General features: G+C 44.2%; 2 protein-coding genes across 2 annotated transcripts in view; both read right to left on the bottom strand.

Annotated features, from left to right (window-relative positions):
- Window positions 1-5,286: 5,286 nt before the first annotated feature.
- LOC308380636 (GTPase IMAP family member 9-like) lies at window positions 5,287-7,708 on the bottom strand (the record flags this gene model as incomplete). Its single annotated transcript, XM_080858044.1, has 2 exons — window positions 5,287-5,978; window positions 7,687-7,708. 2 exons carry the CDS (start codon window positions 7,706-7,708, stop codon window positions 5,287-5,289), a joined length of 714 nt encoding a protein of 237 aa, XP_080714170.1.
- A 2,532-nt stretch (window positions 7,709-10,240) lies between these two features.
- fam171a1 (family with sequence similarity 171 member A1) overlaps window positions 10,241-20,587 on the bottom strand; it is a 35,507-nt gene continuing 25,160 nt past the window's right edge. The window contains exons 6-8 of the mRNA XM_080857672.1: window positions 16,380-16,496; window positions 14,267-14,381; window positions 10,241-13,896 (exon numbers count right to left, since the gene is read on the bottom strand). Coding sequence (XP_080713798.1) covers window positions 12,141-13,896; window positions 14,267-14,381; window positions 16,380-16,496 — 1,988 coding nt within the window. The 3' untranslated portion in view covers window positions 10,241-12,140. The remainder of the gene's footprint in view (window positions 13,897-14,266; window positions 14,382-16,379; window positions 16,497-20,587) is intronic.

Below are 20,587 nucleotides of genomic sequence, written 5' to 3'. Positions count from 1 at the left end.
ATAATTTGTCTAAACTTACACTTATGTCTTGCTGTTTCCACAGGCCCTTCTGAAAGAACTCCTTGGTATGTTTTTTGTTTGTCACATACTCTAAAGCATCTAATTTGTGTTGTTTATTTCAGTATGTGGTTGTTTGTGTTTACTGTATGGCTGTGTCTTAAAATCCTGTTCTGTCTGCTTCCCAGAGAGAGGATCAAAACGGGATGACGGAGAACTTCAGCTCTTGGAGCAGACATATCAGGCAAAAATTGCAGAGCTGAACTTAGAGGTAGGTTTACTAGAACTGGAGTTATTTACATCAAATTTGTCACTTTGGGTTTGGCCATTTTTCCATTTTTTTTTTCAACTTATATTTGTTACATAGAAAGTCATCCTACTATAGCAACTTCATGTTATGACCAAACTTTTTAATTATTTAGAACAAAAAGTTACAAGACCACATCCACGATTGTGTGACTTCTCATCACCACACAGAGCAAGAAAATGAAGATGTGAAGGTGAGAGGTGTTTTTATTTAATCAATTATCAATTATTTATTGTTCTTGACATCAATCTTCTCAATGATTTGTTCAGTCAGATTGTGTTATTTTCATGTTTTATGCCTACTTGACTTTCTACGACATGTTGGTATACCTGCTTGTCTCTTTTCTCATCCTTCCTTCCTCTTCTCCTCTGTTTATCCTTCGTCTTTTCCTTCTCGTCACTCTGCCTGTCGTCACTTTACTGCTTTAGGTGTTATCCAAGAGAGTGCACAAGCTACAGAAAGATGTCAAGTCTTACAAGAATGAAAATGCCACTTTAAAAAACCAGGTTGATAATGTGAGTTTTGATGGACGTATATTTTGAGAAACACACTTGCTTAATTAAATAGAATTCTTAAAGATTTCGTCGGACATAATACAAAATAACAATATCTGTAATATAGTTAAATATTGTTAGTTACAATGCTGGGTTGTGTAATAGTCATACCAATAAATACAAATTAATACAAAACATTTAAATATGAATTCAATTCAACATGAATTTATCAATATTGACAGTGGACATATTTAACAATATTTGCAGAGATGAATGCATTATTCAAACTCTTAGTATCCGCTGTAGGTGCAGTCAGAGAAGGAGCTCTGCCAGAAGGAAAATGCATCATTGAAGGACCAGGTTCAATATGTAAGTTTCAACAGTCATACTTTGCAATTTTTCATCTCTCGATTTATTGTAGATTGTGTTTTAAACATTAATGCTGTTGTCAGACCTAACAATGAGGAAAAAAAAGAGAGAAAGGAATTATGTATTTTTTTGTATCATTGGTCTGAAATAAAGGCAAAAGTTGAGAGGAGTCACGCAGAGGAAAAACAGATGGCTCTCAAGCACAAAATCAGAGAATTGACAAAAGAACTGGAGAATAAAGACGAGTCCGTCAAGACCCATGTGAGTCTCCTTACCAGATAGCTTAAGATCCACTTACAAGTCAGGCAAGAGTGGAGGGATGCTCTCATCTTTTAATAATACTTTTGAAGACGTGAACAGAGGTATTATAATATGGTTGTATATTATGGTGTTATTCATAAATACACTGGTTCGTTTTTACAGGTGGCATCACTGGAAAACACAGCCCACAAGAGATTGGTATGTATTTTTGGTCAACCATTATATGACACCATACCATAGTTTGATAACGTAGTTTAAATTGATGTTTCAATCCTATGGTGTTGTTCTTCTTGACACAGATGAAGGCCTCAGCTCTACAGCGTCAGCTGACGGACAAGAAGACAGAGGTCTTTTTTCTACACCATAGGTATTGGAGTGTTACACAATTAAATTTCATTACATTTGTTTTTGAATATCTCCATGTCTGTTTCTCGCCATGTTGTTGTCTTAGTCACCTAGTCACACATGTGCTCAATCTGCACCCACATTGGTCAGTGTTTATATAATACTTGATAGTGATTTTGACTGTAAACCTCAAAGCATGTAAAGCAGTTGTGAAACATGATCCATGCAGAGATAGATTATAGGTCTCAGTGTCCTCTTCTCCACACGCAGGCTGATGGACTTTATGGACTTGGTGGCAGAGCTGAGGGGAACACGGTTTGTCCCCTTGCCTCTTTACCCTCATAATCAGAAACCCTCCCACAAGAGAGGTGAGTGGTGGTCAGTGTGACCGTGGGAAATTGTGAGGAAGTGAGATCTCTTGGGTTGTTTGACATTTATTTGCACAATTTAGCATTATCATACAATTTTAGCAGAAAGATAACACATACAGTTTTGAAGTAGCCTACACGAGTATACGAACATCTGAACAAGTTGACTTGTGGGTATTAACACTGTGGCTTCTCTGTCTCATCTTCAGTGAGAGACAACTGGAGGAATTTGATCACCAAATGTCGGCTTCAGCAGGTAGGTTCAACTGGAGGATGCCTTACTGGTCTCAGTGTTTGCCTGAATGTATTTGTCTCAGAGACTCCATTCCTTTAGCCATTGTAAACTAAACTAGTTCATTTTTATTAAACTGGTATTATTCTTGCATGGTATGTTTGTTAATATTCCACTATATTCTGTCACCCAACTAAGGACTCTCATATAAATGCACAAGTTTTTTCTGCCTTTTAACCTCTCTTCCCCCACAGATTCCTGAGGAACAATGTGACTTTGCCCCAGAGCTGGACGCCAGAATGGCCTCAGTCAACTAGGCCAACTTCTACCTCTGAAGACCCCATCTGTTCCCCTGACTTCCCTCAATCCTCTCCTTATCGATGTCTCCACAGAATACAATTCTTTGTCATTCGTATTAAATCATTTTAACTCCCATCCTACCCAAGTGTTGATAAATGGTATGTGTAACGATCTTATGGCAGTCAGGGCCGGAGGCGGAGTTGAAGCTTTTCTAGATTTATTCTGGATTATACAAACATATAAAATCCGTTGATGTATGCGGGATCGCAGACAGGCATACCTCTTCTGACTTTCGCTTTTAGAACATTTAAATCACCATACAATAAACAAGTGCACAAACAATCTAAACAACAATGCACACACAACATACACATTTCAGTCTTTGAGCATACCTGGATTATACAAACATACAAAATCCGTTGATGTTGTACATGGGATCTGCACAAGTAGAATAACAACATAAAAACCATTGGTTTCAGTACAACAGCATTGCTAGCTAGCTGGAGGAATGTGTGGAATGGAATGAGTAGCCCAATTAGCATTCTGATACGAATACGTTTAACATCTCCAGTTTGTTTCTATTGGTACTTATCAGCACTATACAAAGATATTTACAATTAAAGCCAAAAATAATCAATACATTCAAACTGTCAAATAAAACAATACATTTGAAGCATGGAATATTCCTAGCGAACTTTACAGCTAATAACAGTTATGTGTACAGAAGCTCGTGGTCAGGTGAACCATATATAAATAACTGCTTTGCCAATTAATAAATTGATACCCCAACTATCACAACAAATGTTTACATAGCAAATACATATAATACGTCGAAGATCATTACATTTTCTCATATTAAAGTTTTGCATACTAGTGGACCTACCGCAGACAGGCATACCTCTCCTGTCTGGTCAGCGGCGTAATAACGACTTAACGGGGCCGAGTGCAAACCAGCCATCGGAGACCCCCTTACCGTGGTATCTTTAGGTGACACTCATGATTTAGCGACTCTGAGAGGCACAGCCAAATGTACTTATATCGATATGAATGGATTACATGACTAACAAGTGGGGGAAAAGTAATTAAAAAAAGTAAAAATATTTGTTCACTGAATTAGCGTGTTCTGTCCAAAACAGTTGAGTTTTAGTTTCAAAGTTTCAGTTTCGGTTTCAGTATTTCAACGTGAATGAGAGGGAGCACAAGAACTGAGCGTCTAGCAGCGATTATCATATCATAGACATATATGATGCATGTATATGTCTATTGGCAGGATCTCAAGCATGTGCAAAAGTTGTTGTTGTCCAGTTAAAATCTAGATTCGAGAGACACATGCCTCCGATCGTTTATCCAGGGGTCTACATCGGAGTCCAGTCGGACTGAAGTCGGACACAGGAAATCTAGATTTGGGGAGACACATGAATCGGATCTTCGATTTAAATCGGACTACAATCGGAAATTGGACACATGTGTCCGCACTGACTGTTGCGGCAAGACAGCATCTCACTACACCTTTTTTTTCAATCAGAAGACCGGAGACTGGATGAAGAAATCTGGAGATTTATTAGAATCGATTACCTGCAATAAGCATTGTATGAACGTTCTGCATGCCTTTTTAAGGCCCATATATTTCATGTATGTTCTGGTTGGCTGTTTGCCAAAATCAATCAGCATTTACTTTTCACTCTTTTCTAACTCCCCTGGGTCCCCCTGTGTGTGTGTCTGGACCCCCTGAGACCCCCTCCTCACCAGGGGTTTCTTGGAATGTGCCTGTGTTGTGTCCTTTAGTGCTCACTTTAACGTCAGTGAATTATAGCTAAGTTACTGCTTCCCATCGTCTGCCTTCCAAAAGTGAGACTTTCATACTGATGAGTTAATCATCTAAGCATAAAAAATATTCCACATCTTTAACAGTGCAAGTGATACATTTGGCTATATTGATTTGGCCTTGTACTCTTAACAAGTGAGATACCTATGCAAAGGTAAAATATTCTCAGACACACACACACCTTATATCTACACAATATTCACAAGCATCACCATAAACCATTTTATGTCCTTAAATGTATTTGAAATACATATATGTTGGGTGTTTCATAATCATGATCCCAATTCTTCACACACTTGTTACATCTGAGCAGTTTTCAAATCAGAATACAGTCACACACTTTGGAATTAATATGAACTTTCTTGGAACTGTCTGTTAATTTCCTTTTGTGTAATTCTGAATACATGCCTTCATCAAAAACGTGTGCTTTCCAGGCATATTTATAAACAACAATCATAGCTGACAGAGACAAGACTCATCATTCTGTAAAAGAAAATCTAAATCAGTTCCTCTGGGGAAGAGTTTGTGTTTGTTAGGTGGAAATCCCCTTTTTTGTGACAACTTGTGTGGCTTCCATTCTGATGATCTTTATTGTTGAGCTTCCCCTTCATTTTGTGTCTTCCTCCTCTTCTTTCACTGTGGAAACATAATAATGTCATGCAACATAGAATTCATAAAAATAAATTAATCTGCAACTGTGTACTGCTTGTATTTTTGCAGAAAAGAATACAGGTTTGAAATTTACCAGAGCAGTGAATGCCAACTCACTTGTAGGTGTGTCTCTACTCTTAGGTCTGTTGAACATTAGAGCATCCCCCATCCTCCTCATCTGCTGAGATCTCAGTTGCATCTCTTGCATTTCTCATGACCTCTGCCTTGTGTCTTTGACTGTCTATCTCAAAACATTGCCCTGTATTCATAGCCACCAAGATCTCTATAAACTCCAGCAACTGTGAGACCTGTGCGCCATCAGCCCTCTCAGTATTGTTGAAACGACAATACCTGTAACTGCATTTGACCACAACCCACTGGATGGGCGCACCTTCATTAGCAATGAACTCCTCAATGGTTGTTTCTCCAAGCAAGTCCCCACAGGTAAACAGCACCATGGTGTGATTCCACACATTCTCACCGAAAAGCTCTACATGATCTTGCAGTGCTGCCCTGTGGGCCTCTGTGAATTTCCTGTCTGCACGTATCACCAACAGCAGAGCATGGACTCCTGGAGGAAACACACACTGCAGATGCTGCTCTTGAACACTTACAGGAGTTTGAGCGAGACGCTGCTCCCTACCCCAGCCTGGTGTGTTGATAACAGTGATCTGCCTCCCTACCACTGCACGACATTTTGTCATACATTCGTCAGTTTTCTGAGCACTAAACTCATCTTTACCCAGGATGGTGTTTCCAACTGACCTCTTCCCTTCACCTTCAGTACCCAGAAGCACTAGTCTAATGTCTGCAAGATAATGTGGGTTTTCTGGAAAAGAGAGAGAAAGAGACGGATAAGAATAAGTGCTGTAAAAATATATTAACCCATTTAGTCATGATTAATCAGTAATAAGAGACAATAATCAATATCCATAGTTTATTGCAGATTAACCACAAATCCATCCTATTTTTCCTATCATTAAACAGCAAGTGTTAATACTCTTAATATGGGAGTGAATACTGAATTAATAATACAAATGTCAGAAACATTCGCAGGTAGGCTACATCAAATAGCTTTATTTAGTATTTATATACACTATTGGTGAATAAAAAGGTCATAGCAGAGCCTGCATTAATGGTGTCAAAACATGAATTAAAAAATTAATGTGCATTATCACGTTTACGTAAATGGACTGCAACAAGACATTTGTCAGTAACAATACTTATCCTACATACTTATCCTACATAAACTATAGAAACTATTAAAATAACTATTCAATTAAAAGAATAATTTCTTATTTTCTTTTGGTATTTTTGTTTTATACAGATATGCAATGATGATTGCTGGGTAATATGCATTTTTTTTGTCCAATGTCAAGTCTCTACAAGCTGACTGACCACAGCCAGAGGCACAGCACACCTTCAAGACGAACGATGCCTTTCAAACATAAAAGTGGTGATGCAGTGGTGATGCACCCCGCCTGTCCCATGCCCTCAGGTAGTTCTTAATGAGTCACTTGGTTTTTGCCACTGTCACAGATGTCAGAAACAATACTAGGGCCGTGCACACCTCACTGAAGGTGGATGTTACAGAGTGATTATCCACAATCAGTACCTTGGCAAGTCTAGAGCCATCTCTACTCTAAACAGGCCCTGAATGATAGGAGTTGTGCAGAAAATGTCATGATAGTGTGCACTTGGGCCCGTCTTGATAGTGTGCACTAGGGCCCATCATGGTAGTGTGCACTTGGGCCCATCATGATAGTGTGCACTAGGGCCCGTCGGAACTACCTTACGCCTCTGTACTGCACTGTACCAAACATCGGGTGAGTAAAATGGGAAAATGGGAATAAAAAAACTGGAGTGGAAGTAATAAATGTAGTAAAAACATGATTACTTAATGTTGGGTTGCTGTTTTGTGCCATCATTGAATGGTGATTTTGATTTGTGAGAGCCCTTTGCAATCATTCAAATGCATTTAAGCATGACACATATGAAGTTTCTGTACTATATATGTTAGTTCAATAAACATACAGAGGAGTGTTTACACGTATTTTGGTCTTAATTAAAATGGTAGCTTTCTCATGTGGCCCTCTGGTAGGAATGCAGTAAAATGGTGGCCCTCTCTATCATTAAAGTTGACCATTCCTGCTCTATGACATATTAAGATATAACCTGGTGAACCATGGTTATTTGTAAATGTCTGTCTAAGTAAGCTGCAGTGCCAAACATATCGGTATACACATTTATATTTATAAGACAGTAAAGAGTGACTTCACTGGGAGTGGAATCAGGAAATGATCGCAGGTAAGATACAAACTTTGACCTGTTCATGATTGGAGGGCGACCGCTTGCACCACACTGCATTTGAAGGCAACATTTTTATACATGACAAAAAGAGCTATGTGTGTCACCAGTCAAAATGTTCTCCGTTATAGAAGAGTGACATCAAATCAATAATATACAGTTATTCTAGTGCTTTCCTAGAAGTTCTAAAATGTATAAAACTTTTAAAATACATTTTTTTTTTTACTTACCAGACATTCCTTGGGCAGCCATTGATGCTCTCAGTTGTCAGACAAAAGCAATTTTGCAGTCAGCTTATTCCCCTTCACAGAGATGGAAGCTATGAAACAGTATAGGAACTTCTATGATACACATGGTCATGTCAGAAATCAGGACAGTTCACCCCAACTCTAATCTAAGATGATGTGCAGTTAACTTAAACATATACAATACACTTCACCTCGTAGTCTCCCAAGTAACCTTTAGTGATTGTTACCACATTACCATATCCCTTTTCGACACTGAGCAACCACAATACGTTGATTGATTCATGGGTACCCTTTTGCAGCCTGTACAGCGTCACTCTTTCTTCAAAAGACATCTTCTGCCATAACCTAGCCATTCCACACAATGTAACCCTTCTGCCATAACCTGCCCATTCCACACAATGAAACCCCTTCCCTTCCTCTCTCTGCTACTTGTCTTCCCTGCACTGCTTCCTATCAGCTCTCTGGATCTTGAGTTTGGTGAAACTGAAGTGTGGGTATAATTACTGCACCTTGTTTGGTTTTCTCCTTGGTATCCTGTCTTGTGTTGTAAGGTAAGCCTTCAGACCTTGTGTGTGGTAGCCGGTCTTGTGTTGTATCTCACTACATGTACTATTAACACTAAACTTAAACCATCCCTCATCTGTAGATTCGAATGAACTGGATCTGGATTCTGTATAACATGTGCAAATCATTAACTCCTGTGCAAAGTCTTAAACTGGCATAGATAAGTCCTAAGAAATGACCTGGATGACCCGTCTTGATTAGAATGAATGACTTAATAAGTGGTAAAGTGAAAAGCTACGCCCCCTAGTGGTTTTATTCAGTATCGAAGAGCAGATTAAATGTAAGATCTCATAAACTGATTTTTAAACAAATTGAGTTCCTGATCACCTTGTTACCAAAAAATCTAAACAATTCAAATTGTGAATGAAAATATGATCACAAGAACCAATCAAGTTTATTTCAAACATGTCACGGAAGCTATTCCACTAACTTTTTGACCCGGACCAAGATATAATTTTTCTAAAAACGTCTCAATGCAGAATGACATTCATTTTGCTCAGCGTAAGGAACAAAAACCACCTGGGAGTGACTCGATTACTTTTCCTCCCTATGGAAAGCTTTTATGAACAATAGATCAGCATAAAACATCTACAGCAGCTAGATTCGAGGCAAAATAAGTCTTTTGTCCGACTTCCTAGGCTACTAAAGTAGTCATCATGTCTTGATTCATCCACCTAGCCCACTGTATCCAAATTGACCATAAATGTTGGAATGCTGTACAGTTTTAGTTTGTGTCAGGACAGACTCAATCCGTTCTGCAAACAACACTTGCATCGTATGTGTCATTATAGCGAAGTGATTTTATGTCTTCATAGTGACGCGTGCAACAGTCAATCAATCTAACACGAGCACTTGGTACATACGCTTGCAGACCTTGAATATTGTTACTGCATATGAAGTTACCCCATATAATAATTGTGTAGTAATACAGGCATGAAACAAAACTGGGCACACTTTTTCTTTATGCACCAGCCTAAAATCCCCATATGAGGGGAAAAAAATGGAATTGTTTTGCACATGGATACACAATGAAAAAGCCGTGTAAGCCGTGATTAGAAAAGACATCTATACATTCTTAGACATATCTGTTTCAAGCTGCATATTTTAACATGATTCCTGTCTTAATCACAACTTCAGCCATATCATAACAGTGCTAACACTATCCCATTGACACTGCATTAGCTTAACATCTTGATTTCTAATAATAAAAATATGCTTGGTTTACGAAACATTTGAAATTACCTGACAAAGTCAGCGCAGCCCAGGGAATGCATGCAACAGTAAGAATAAAGAGCACAGTTCAGAGCAGTCCCATAAATTACGTTAAATATTAACTGACTAAAATTACTATGAGCTGCTTATCTTATCGGTAGTTTCATCTTACTTGCAATAGGGTATCAAATATACATTTGAACGCACACAAACACTAGATCACCTTTGTGTGAATGCCACTGTCCCTAGCACTTCCTGTAATTTAATTATTCCTATTCATAAATACTGCGTTATTCATGTTATAACAACGCATAATTATAATACCACCAAATTATGATCTCAGTTACTGAATAATCTCTACATTTCAGGCCCATGGTGATTCTGCTAGTTACATCACAGCATCGAGCATCCCACAGAAGCTAAAGGCCATGAACCACACCAACATTCACCAATTTTCCACATGTATAGATTACAGTGCCCACCCCTCAGTTGTCGCCAAGGTGACTTGGGTTCCATATGCTGAACAGATGCTCAAGTGTCCTCTGCAGATATGGTTCAGAAGCGAGCTGTTTAGCAAGAAAACAAAATCACCCACAAGGACATTCCCCGGCATATAAATTACCTCACCTTGCACATTCTCAACTTGTCTCACCAATTCATATGTAGACAAGTAAAATCAAAAAGGCTGGAGGAACAGTATGAAATGAAGGTGGACCACTAATTTAAGAGTTCATCTAGGAGTTTATTTGAGTGTGAATCATTGTACAAGCAACAGTACATTCAGAGCATAGTTGAGCGGAAGAGACTGGAGGCCTATAGTCTGCAGTTGAGAAGCACAATGCAGATTTCCACATAGCAGATTGGCATGGGTAGGCTGCCACACTGTGGACCAGTCTGGTGTAGGACAGCGTACAGTGGAGTCATTCTTAAGTGGTTGTCAAGGTACATAAAGCACAAACAGAGCGCTCTAAAAACAAAACACCGGCTGCAAGAGGAACTGCACACACTTCAGTACACAACATCTCAGAGAGACAGAGTCATATGCTCAAACACACACACACGCACACACACACACACACACACATCATCCAGACACACAAACATGGCTAGACACTTCTACAAAGGCAAAGAAAATGTTTGTTAAAAGGCCAATGACAGACACAAGCATATGCATGTGAACACACAAGGATACATACACAACTCTAAGGACAAGAAAATAAGGTTTGCTAACAGACCAATGTCATACACATGCATATGGGATCATACAAAACACACACACACACACACACACACACACACACACACACACACACACACACACACACACACACACAGATTTGTGATGTGGAGGAATATTGTGTGCATACTTCCATCAACACAAATACAAACCAGCACACACATCACATCAGTTATTTTTGTATCAGCTTTTGCCATATAGCATCTGGCCAAGGTAAGAAAGACAAGGTAAGACCAATAGTTCTTCACGTGGGTTATTCAGCAGAAGACAAGAGAGGGGAGGGAAAAGAGAGAATAAGAAATACATAAATGTGTCTAACATAGACCAGCAGCGGCCTTATCTGAGAGGAGTGATGGAAGTGAGATGAAAGTAGAGGGGAGTTATGATGATGAGGATGTCAGCTGTGGAGAGATGAAGGGGCAGGAGAGCAGGAGAAATTAGGGCAGGGGGGCAGGAGGAAGGAGAGCAGAGGGGCTTTAGTTTGGTGTTGACCACAATTAAGGCACTTGGACATGAGATTACAGATCTTAACCCTAACTACTGTATATTTGGTATCACAACATATCTGTGTGGCTGTGTGTGTGTGTGACCGTGTGTGTGTGTGTCCCAACCTTTTTCCAAAAAACATCCATCCATCCACACAGAATGATGACAGACAGTGTCATAAAAATAACTTGAGTAAAATAATCGGCATACTAAATAAAACAGGTAGTGGTTCAAACCAGCATTGGAAGCCATAGGGGTTTCTTTCAGTACAAAAGCATTGCATAGCTGCACAGCTGTGTGAGGCTGTTAAGCTGGGGTGGTGAGCGCCACAGTGCTTCATCACTGGAGCCACCATCATTGAGAGCTTGAGCCGCTCCATATTCCAAGGTCTAGCCTTCACTCTCAGTACCGGTCACTGCAGAGTGCGGAGCTGGACTGATTGCATTGTGAATACAGACTGACCGGCAGAGCCGCATACGGTCCTGTCTCTCTAGCTCTGCTTATGGCTGTTTCCTGGTTAAGGATGATGCTCATTCGCTCGAAGATTCAAAGGCATTTAGAAAATAGTCTCTTTATTTGAGTTCCACTCCTGTTCGCTTGGAATAAGAGTACTCCCAAAACGTTAGCAAAGCAGCAAATGTTTGAACCATAGTTGTCTGTTCACAGGTGTCCACAAGGGGGCGATGAGCTGTAGAGCTATACTCAACCTGCCTGCTCCTCTCCTCCTTCTGTCAGGACACTGTCTTTACAAAGGTAGAGCAGAATAGTTGTGTGTAACTGTATAGTACTGTATTTTTGCTTCGGAGTGTTCATACAATGCGTGCGCACACTCACACAGACATTAGCACTTGCTATTCAGCAAACCTTGCAGCGGTTCTTCTCCCCTTCCTGGTTTGTGCACAGACCACGCGAGAGGAGGCAGCCCAGAGGTCAGGGGTCACTTGAGGTGAAAGGGCAGCAGTGGCCGCTCCTCACGCTTCTGCCACAGGCTCTTCTTGTTCTCGTCCTCGCCGCTGTCGTCGGGGGCGGACAGCTCGTCCGGAGGACTGCTGCCGGGGGGCAGCTGTGCGTGTGTCTGAGCGCGCTCAGTCAGGAAATCATCTTCGTCCTCGTTGTCCTCCTGCATGGGCATGGGGTCGGGCAGAGGCGGGGGAGAATGCAGAGGAGGGGACATGGGGGAGGGAGGAGAGGGGGACATTGAGGACCCCGTGTCCCCGTCCTCCAGGTCTCTCCTCTCCTCTTCCTCCCTCACTTGGCTTCCGTCCGACTGCGGGCTGTGAACCGGCGTCCCTCCTTTGCTGCTGTCGCCGCTGGAATCTTCCAGAAACACCAGCTGCGTGTAGGTGACGCTGGGGGGTGGGGGAGGGGGGGCAGCCGGTGCAGCCGACTGGGCCGTGTGCTGAGCCGCCTTCTGGACCCTCGTCGGCGCCCGCCGCCACCCTGGCCCCCTCACCTCGCCCATGTCCACGCCCGAGTCCAGGCTGGCGTCGTTGCCGCGGCCCGCAGGCGTGGGTCCCCGGCCCGCCCCGTGCAGGTCGATGTAGGAGTGGCGGATGTGCGCGTTGGAGCGGCCGTCCAGCGAGACGAACCAGGCCCTGGGGTGCGGCAGCGGCTTGCCCCCCCGCAGCTCCATCAGGGCCTTCTCGGCCAGCAGCTGGTCCTCGCCGTTCATCTGCACCAGGCCGAGCCCCGTCTGACCCAGCCGCTCGGGGATGGACAGGTTCTGGCTCCACTCCCCCTCTCCACCTCCCCCTCGGTCAGTCTCTCTGTCCTTCACCGCTCCTCCCTCGGTGACCTCACTTCCTCCCTCCCCAGCGGGCTCACCTGCGCTCACCTGGCCCAGGGGTTGATGGGACGCGGCCAACTCGGCCTGGATGCTCTCCAGCTCGCTGCGCTCGTCCGATTGGAGGAGCAGCGCCTGGCCCGAGAGGGGGTGTGTCCCCGGCAGCCGCATGTAGTGGGCGGGGATGACGAGTGTGGGGCGGGGCCTCATGTAAGCCCCTCCTCTATGGGCCTGACTGACAGCCAGCTCCGAGCTGCAGCACAAGAGGGCCCCGGGCCGGGGGAGGGAGAGAGAGAGGGGGCCTCTCTCTAATTGGTCCACGGAGCGCGAGAGCAGCTCCCCTACGCGGCGCTCCAGCCCCACCTCTAAGCACGGGGAGGCGGGGCCAGGGCTCCGGGGCGTGTCTCTCAGCGGGGAGAGGCGGGTCTCGTCCCTCTGGCTGCAGCGGTCCTCGGAGGACAGGCGCAGCAGCGGATGGGGGGATGAACAGCAGGAGACGGAGGTGTGGAGCGGGTGCAGGGAGGAGGAGAGCACGGAGGTGTAGCTGCGGCGGTAGTCTGCCTCCGAGGGGTCGGCCGAGCGGCCCCCCTTCAGCTCAAACGTCTCCGCCGAGCGGCGGAAGTGGTTGCCACGGGAACCACGGCTACGCGGCAGGTCGTCGCGGGACGCCCCCAGCTCGTCGGCGGAGACGATGTACGGGACGGGCTTGAGCATGGGCGTGTGCAGGTCAGGCTCCAGGCCCTGAGCGGTCAGGTCCAGGGGGTCCAGCTGCGTCTCGCTGATCAGGTTAAGGTGGGACATGGAGGTGGACTGGTCCTGCTTGGAGCCCTCCAGGGCTGTGGACAACACCAGCTTCCTGTGGGAGTGTGAGTGCGAGTGCGAGTGTGCACGCGAGTGTGCGCACTTCCGCCTGGCAGGAGGACACAACAGCACACCATACATAATATTATACAGGGACGCCCTCACCAGCAAGGCATACATTATATTATTACTGTGACATGGCACAGTACAAGTCATAACAAGATAATAATCAAGACTTACAATTTACTTGCAGATATATGGGCAACATATTTCTATGACAAATTCCTAAATGCAACCGTATACAAACGCATCTACATGGTATAATGTTGTGTAACACTGCCATACTGTAAACTGGAGATTTATTTTCTTAAGACCACAGATGCTGGCAAACGCAGATACACAGACACACACCCACACAGACATAGACACAGACACAGACACAGACACAGACACAGACACAGACACAGACACACACCTACCTGCAGTAATAGAGAAGCAGGCAGAGCAGAAGCAGCAGAATCAAGGCCATGCCTCCCAGAATAGCCAGCAGGAACACCGTGTGATATGTGCTGATGTCTTTTGCAACCACTGGACCTGGAACACACACAGACACAGACACGGATACACACACACGGATACACACAAACAGGCACACACACACACACACACAAACAGACACACACACACAAACAGGCACACACACACACACACACACACACACACACAAACACACTTGTGAGCACTTAAACAATGCTGAGGTCAGCTTTCAAGTATTAATAATCTTGTTGGCACATCAATATTATCTGCTAGGATATACATTATGTAGAAAGAGCATTCTTGACTGGGCCCACCATCAGCACCAGTGTTCCGCTGTGACTTTATTTTCATCCCAGGCGTCGTTCTGGGGATTACTGAACCCCATCTGCGGTGTTTGACTATGTGCTGGGATCTAGGGTTGGGCCATCTGACAATTTTATATGGTGACCGGTCTCGAAGACGTTTATGATCTAGCTATGATTGCCTCCTAGAAGTCTATGATCTAGCTATGATTGCCTCTTAGACGTCTATGATCTAGCTATGATTGCCTCGTGGACGTCTATGATCTAGCTATGATTGCCTTCTAGACGTCTATGATCGAGCTATGATTGCCTTCTAGATGGCTGTGCTGATTGGCGTATCTGTCTCTTTCATAGGTCTCTCTTATGTGCAACTGTATTTGTAAAACAATTCAACGTGAGCAAGCAGCGTGGCTGATAAGGAGCTGGTGCTTAAAAAGGACACGGCGTCCGTGCGGTGGCAGTGGTTCGGGTTACGCAGAGTCAGATATTTCTCAAAGCAAAGTTATCTGTGAACTTTGTTGGACAACGCTTGGTACTTCTTAAGGTAATCAAACAAAACAAGCGCGCTTTAAAAGGAAGCATCCAAAGGAACGAGCCTTATCTCTTGAGTTGCTGATAACAACTTTGTTTAATATTTAAAATTAAGTTTTACTCAGGTTTTAATGACCATTTTGAAAACAATGCCTTAAACGTAACATTGTGTTTTATAAGGTGCAAATAAATAAGTCCATAGGGCTAGTTCGAGTGTGGATATTTCTTGACAATACATTAGTACATTTCAGAATCAGCAGAATCAGGTTTTATTGACCAAGTAAGTTTGCACAAACAAGGAATTGGACTTGGTAAAGTGGCTTGTTTTTGGGATGTGTATTGTTTTTGAGGACGAAATAAATAAATATGATTGCGGGACTTATTGTAAAATTGGGAAGAAAATGGTGAAATTGGGTCCTGGGTTATGTGTTAAAAATATTGTGGTATGTTTTTCTGGGCAGGTCGCCCACCCCTACTGAGATCTATCGTTCTATTTAGAGGGTTAGGCTACATACTTGTGCTCTTCCTAACAGCTACTGCTTTGATGCCGTGTGTGTTTGCACAGATGTTACCCAGTTTGGTTAGAAATATGTTTCCATGCAGAGGAATGCCCTGATATAGGCTAGATCTTAATACACAAGTTGATTGGTTTGGTCTGATAAAACTTGTGATTTAGGACAGTACTAATTCGGTTTGATGGAGGCGGAAACGTAGAGGTTGACTGGTCTGGTCTGGTCTTATCCGTGTGTCAATGCAGATGTTTCACAAGTTTGATCTGAGGTCCTGTAGGTATCATTAGTGGTTTGGAAATGGCAGATGACCAAACAAATAATAGATCCTGAAATATGAGAATGTGTAAATTGAAATAGCAGAATAGCAAAATGTGCCCCTTTAAATCTTCACCTAATCTTTGTTTAATGCAGCGATCGATGGGCTTCTTTGGATGCTTCATGCAGGTGCTAATGCCGATGTTTACATGTTTGACTAGTCTTGCCTGCTAAAGCTGCCTGGGCTGCCTTCAGCTTCTGTTACTGCTCTCTGTCACTTGTGTTTAGATTGTGATGTGTGTGTGTGTGTGTGTGTGTGTGTGTGTGTGTGTGTGTGTGTGTGATGTTTGTGTGTGTGTGTGTGTGTGTGTGTGTGTGTGTGTCTGTGTGTGTGTGTGTGTGTGTGTGTGTGTGTGATGTTTGTGTGTGTGTGTGTGTGTGTGTGTATCAGTCACCTGTGTTGAGAGGAGACATGGCTGCGACCCAGTAGCCCAGCTGTGATGCAATGTAGGTAAGGATGAGCTCGTCTCCTTCTCGTTGCACGTACCCTAGACTGCTCTTCAGCCACGCGCCTGAAACAACAACAGCAGACACTTTAGAGGAACCTCGCACTGCATCAGCTACAACAGCAGACACTTCAGAGGAACCTCGCACTGCATCAGCTACAACAGCAGACACTTCAGAGGAACCTCGCACTGCATCAGCTACAACAGCAGACACTTTAGAGGAACCTCGCACTGCATCAGCTACAACAGCAGACACTTCAGAGGAACCTCGCACTGCATCAGCTACAACAGCAGACACTTTAGAGGAACCTCGCACTGCATCAGCTACAACAGCAGACACTTCAGAGGAACCCCGCACTGCATCAGCAACAACAGCAGACACTTCAGAGGAACCTCGCACTGCATCAGCAACAACAGCAGACACTTCAGAGGAACCTCGCACTGCATCAGCTACACCGGTCCCATGACCTTGCTCACATGCAAGAGAAAACAACTGATTCAACCCCAGGAGACGCCCTCCCAACTAAATACTCTAAACGAAGGTCACACACAGGGCTGTGTTGGTTTTTGGAAACTCCTTACGCAGAAGCTCCAGTCTCACCATGCCTAACCAACATAACAGAAACCCACAAAAAGAAAATCGGCTCCTTGGATTTCAAAGCGTGATGGTATGAGATTTACAGTTCCTCATTGCGCCAGCAGGTGGCAGCTTGCCTGAAAGATCCCAGTGACAGCTTTATGACTTGCCAAACAGAGGTGGAGGAAAAACACAATAGAGCAAGAAATGAATATAAATGACTCCGTTAAGTGTGATGGAAAGAGGGAAGGGAGGGAGGGAAGGAGGGAGGGAGTGAGGACGGTGAGTCAGCAGTTTCTCTATTCTCTCCCTCTTTCCATCGCGCATCGTGATTTATCTCGCTCTCAATTACAAAGGAAATCATTGATCTCAACTTGACCTGCACATAGTCAGCAAGCTCTCAGGTGTGTGTGTGGTTAACTTAGGCACACACACAAGCAAAACAACTACACACACACACACACACACACACACACTAACAGGGGGAGTGGGAGTGGTGGAGAGCGGGAGAGAGAGGTCTGTCTACGAGGAAATAGGTCAGGAGGTTATATGGAAAAGTTAGGGAACCGTCCAAGCCTACACTGACTTGATCCAACTTGGATGAAACGTCTCCCGTGTTAACACAACACAGGCTCCACAGCTGCTGATCAGCGGGTTAGAGCTGGCCATGACCACGCCAGAAACAGCCCGGTATGGGAGACTACCCACCACACACACACCAGGCGGCCTACACACATCATGAACACCAACCCACACACGTGTGTGTGTCTATGTGCTACGATGTGTGTGTCTATGTGCTACGATGTGTGTCTATGTGCTAAGATGTGTGTGTCTATGTGCTACGATGTGTGTCTATGTGCTAAGATGTGTGTGTCTATGTGCTAAGATGTGTGTGTCTATGTGCTAAGATGTGTGTGTCTATGTGCTACGATGTGTGTCTATGTGCTAAGATGTGTGTGTCTATGTGCTAAGATGTGTGTGTCTATGTGCTACGATGTGTGTGTCTATGTGCTACGATGTGTGTCTGTGTGCTAAGATGTGTGTGTCTATGTGCTACGATGTGTGTGTCTATGTGCTACGATGTGTGTCTATGTGCTAAGATGTGTGTGTCTATGTGCTAAGATGTGTGTGTCTATGTGCTACGATGTGTGTGTCTATGTGCTACGATGTGTGTCTATGTGCTAAGATGTGTGTGTCTATGTGCTAAGATGTGTGTGTCTATGTGCTAAGATGTGTGTGTCTATGTGCTTAGATGTGTGTGTCTATGTGCTACGATATGTGTGTCTATGTGCTAAGATGTGTGTGTCTATGTGCTAAGAAGTGTGTGTCTATGTGCCACAATGTATGTGTCTAAGAGCTGATTGTTCTGTGGGAGACAAATGGATTGTGATGCCGTTAGTCAAGTTCTCTCTATTTAGTGATCTCACAAAAACATACTGGACACACACACACACACACACACACACACACACACACACACAAAGACACACACACACACACCAAAACACACACACACACACACACACACACAGAGACACACACACACAGACACACACACACACACACACACACACACACACAGAGGGGAAATCTCAAACTCTCAATGGGAGGAATTGAGTTAGCAATCCACTGTTTATGAGCCCCGTGCAGGCTTGTGTTTATGGAGGGTTGCTGGGTAACATCTCCGTAACAAAGAACAGACTAGGGATGCCTGGTGTTGCGAGTGTAACTTGGGACACACACACACACACACTCAGAAGATGGAGACACATCATGTGCCTCTTTCAAAATAACACTGTTTTGTTCTCAGTGTGCGGAACCAGGTCAGCATGCTCACACAGAGAGGTGTTTGTTAGGAGTGTGTGTGTGTGTGTGTGTGTGTGTGTGTGTGTGTGTGTGTGCGCAGTGCAGTGCATCTTTGTCTTAATGAGAAGTCAAGCCTCGCAAGCCTCTCACTCACTAATGCATCTGATATCACTGAGCTGCAGGATGTTTGTGGATGTGCACAGCAGGCAGGCATATGACAAATCACTGAATGTGTGCATGAGACACACCACCCTTCACAGGCCATCTGGACTCACAGTAAACCAGAGTTGCCATGGTACTCCAGTGTCATACTTACTGGGGAAATGTGTTTACACACACACATATTAATAGCTTGGAATCTTTAAACACCTGATAAGAGAAACACCTCTTCGTTCACAACATATTATGTGCACACACACACACACACACACACACACACACACACACACACACACACACACACACACACACACACACACACACACACACACACACACACACACAAATCTGAGTAATGTTACCCAAACGATGTGAAGATCCATATACATATTTAGAAACAGGAGAACCTGATAGGCTTCCACTGAAACGCTGTCAGTGCAGTCATACTACAACATACATTAACACCCAAATGAAGACCTTATTAATAGCACAAAGGGTTTTAGGTAAAATGTACGTCTCATAATGATGACCTCACAGCAGAAGGTGAAAGGTCGTATGAGCACTCGGCCAGTTCCTGTGATTAGCATACAGGCTCTCTGTCACATGACGATGGCATAAAAGCTACAGCTCACACGCAAGGCGGATTCACAAGGTCTGTCCCATGTTGATGAGGTCATGGCAGCAGGGGTACCCGTGAAGTGGGGCAGACCCTGGGAAGAGGACAAGAATAGCCCTGTCACAAGGGCCGCTGTCATCTGGCCGAATAAAATTAGCGCAATTATAGCGTTAAAAGTCATTAGGGCTTTAGTTTCCATACCAGGCGGAGCTGCATGAAGGGGACGTGCTGGTGGCCGGGCCCCCAGGAGAGAGGCCATGCGTGGGGTGGGCCGGGCCCCCAGGAGAGAGGCCATGCGTGGGGTGGGCCAGGCCCCCGAGAGAGAGGCCATGCGTGGGGTGGGCCGGGCCCCCGAGAGAGAGGCCATGCACAGAGCCATAAGGCATCATGGGAGCACAGGAGCGGCTCCTACTGAAGCAGCCACTCCGTTATGTAACAACAATGTCTGTTATGGGAAAAACATGAGCGAATGGCGTAGGCCAGAATTCAAAAGAAATGAGCATCAGATGAAGTCGAATAATTAATGACTATTATTTGGTTTAGTGGAATATGCTGAACTGTAGTGACAGCAGTTAAGCACACACATCTGGGGTGGTTTTACATCTGTGTCTGCAATCTGTGCATGTTTGTCTGCGTGCAAGTGTGTGTGTGTGTGTCTGTGTGTGTGTGTGTGTGTGTGTGTGTGTGTGTATGTGTATGTATGTGTGTGTGTGTGTGTGTGTGTGAGCGCATGTGCGTGTGTGTGTGTAACTGATGTGAATACTTGGCAGGAGAGATCTCAACCACACCCATGATCCCGAGTGCCTTTGGAGGGACTTCCAGCTCAGTCCTGTCCAGCTAAAACCCAACAAATCACACACCCTATGATAAGACTTAGCGCAGAGAAAGAGAGCGCCAAAAGAGAGAGGCTACAGTCTTAATGTGAATGCTATTTCTTCACGGTCACAGGTATTAACGCAGAAAAGCCTGGTTATAACGTAACGACACACATTACAGCAG

This window comes from Sprattus sprattus (genome assembly GCF_963457725.1).
Source record: "Sprattus sprattus genome assembly, chromosome: 19".
Classification (NCBI taxonomy): Eukaryota; Metazoa; Chordata; class Actinopteri; order Clupeiformes; family Clupeidae; genus Sprattus; species Sprattus sprattus.
Note: the sequence above shows the minus strand (reverse complement) of the source record. Positions and strands in the feature narration are given on the sequence as shown.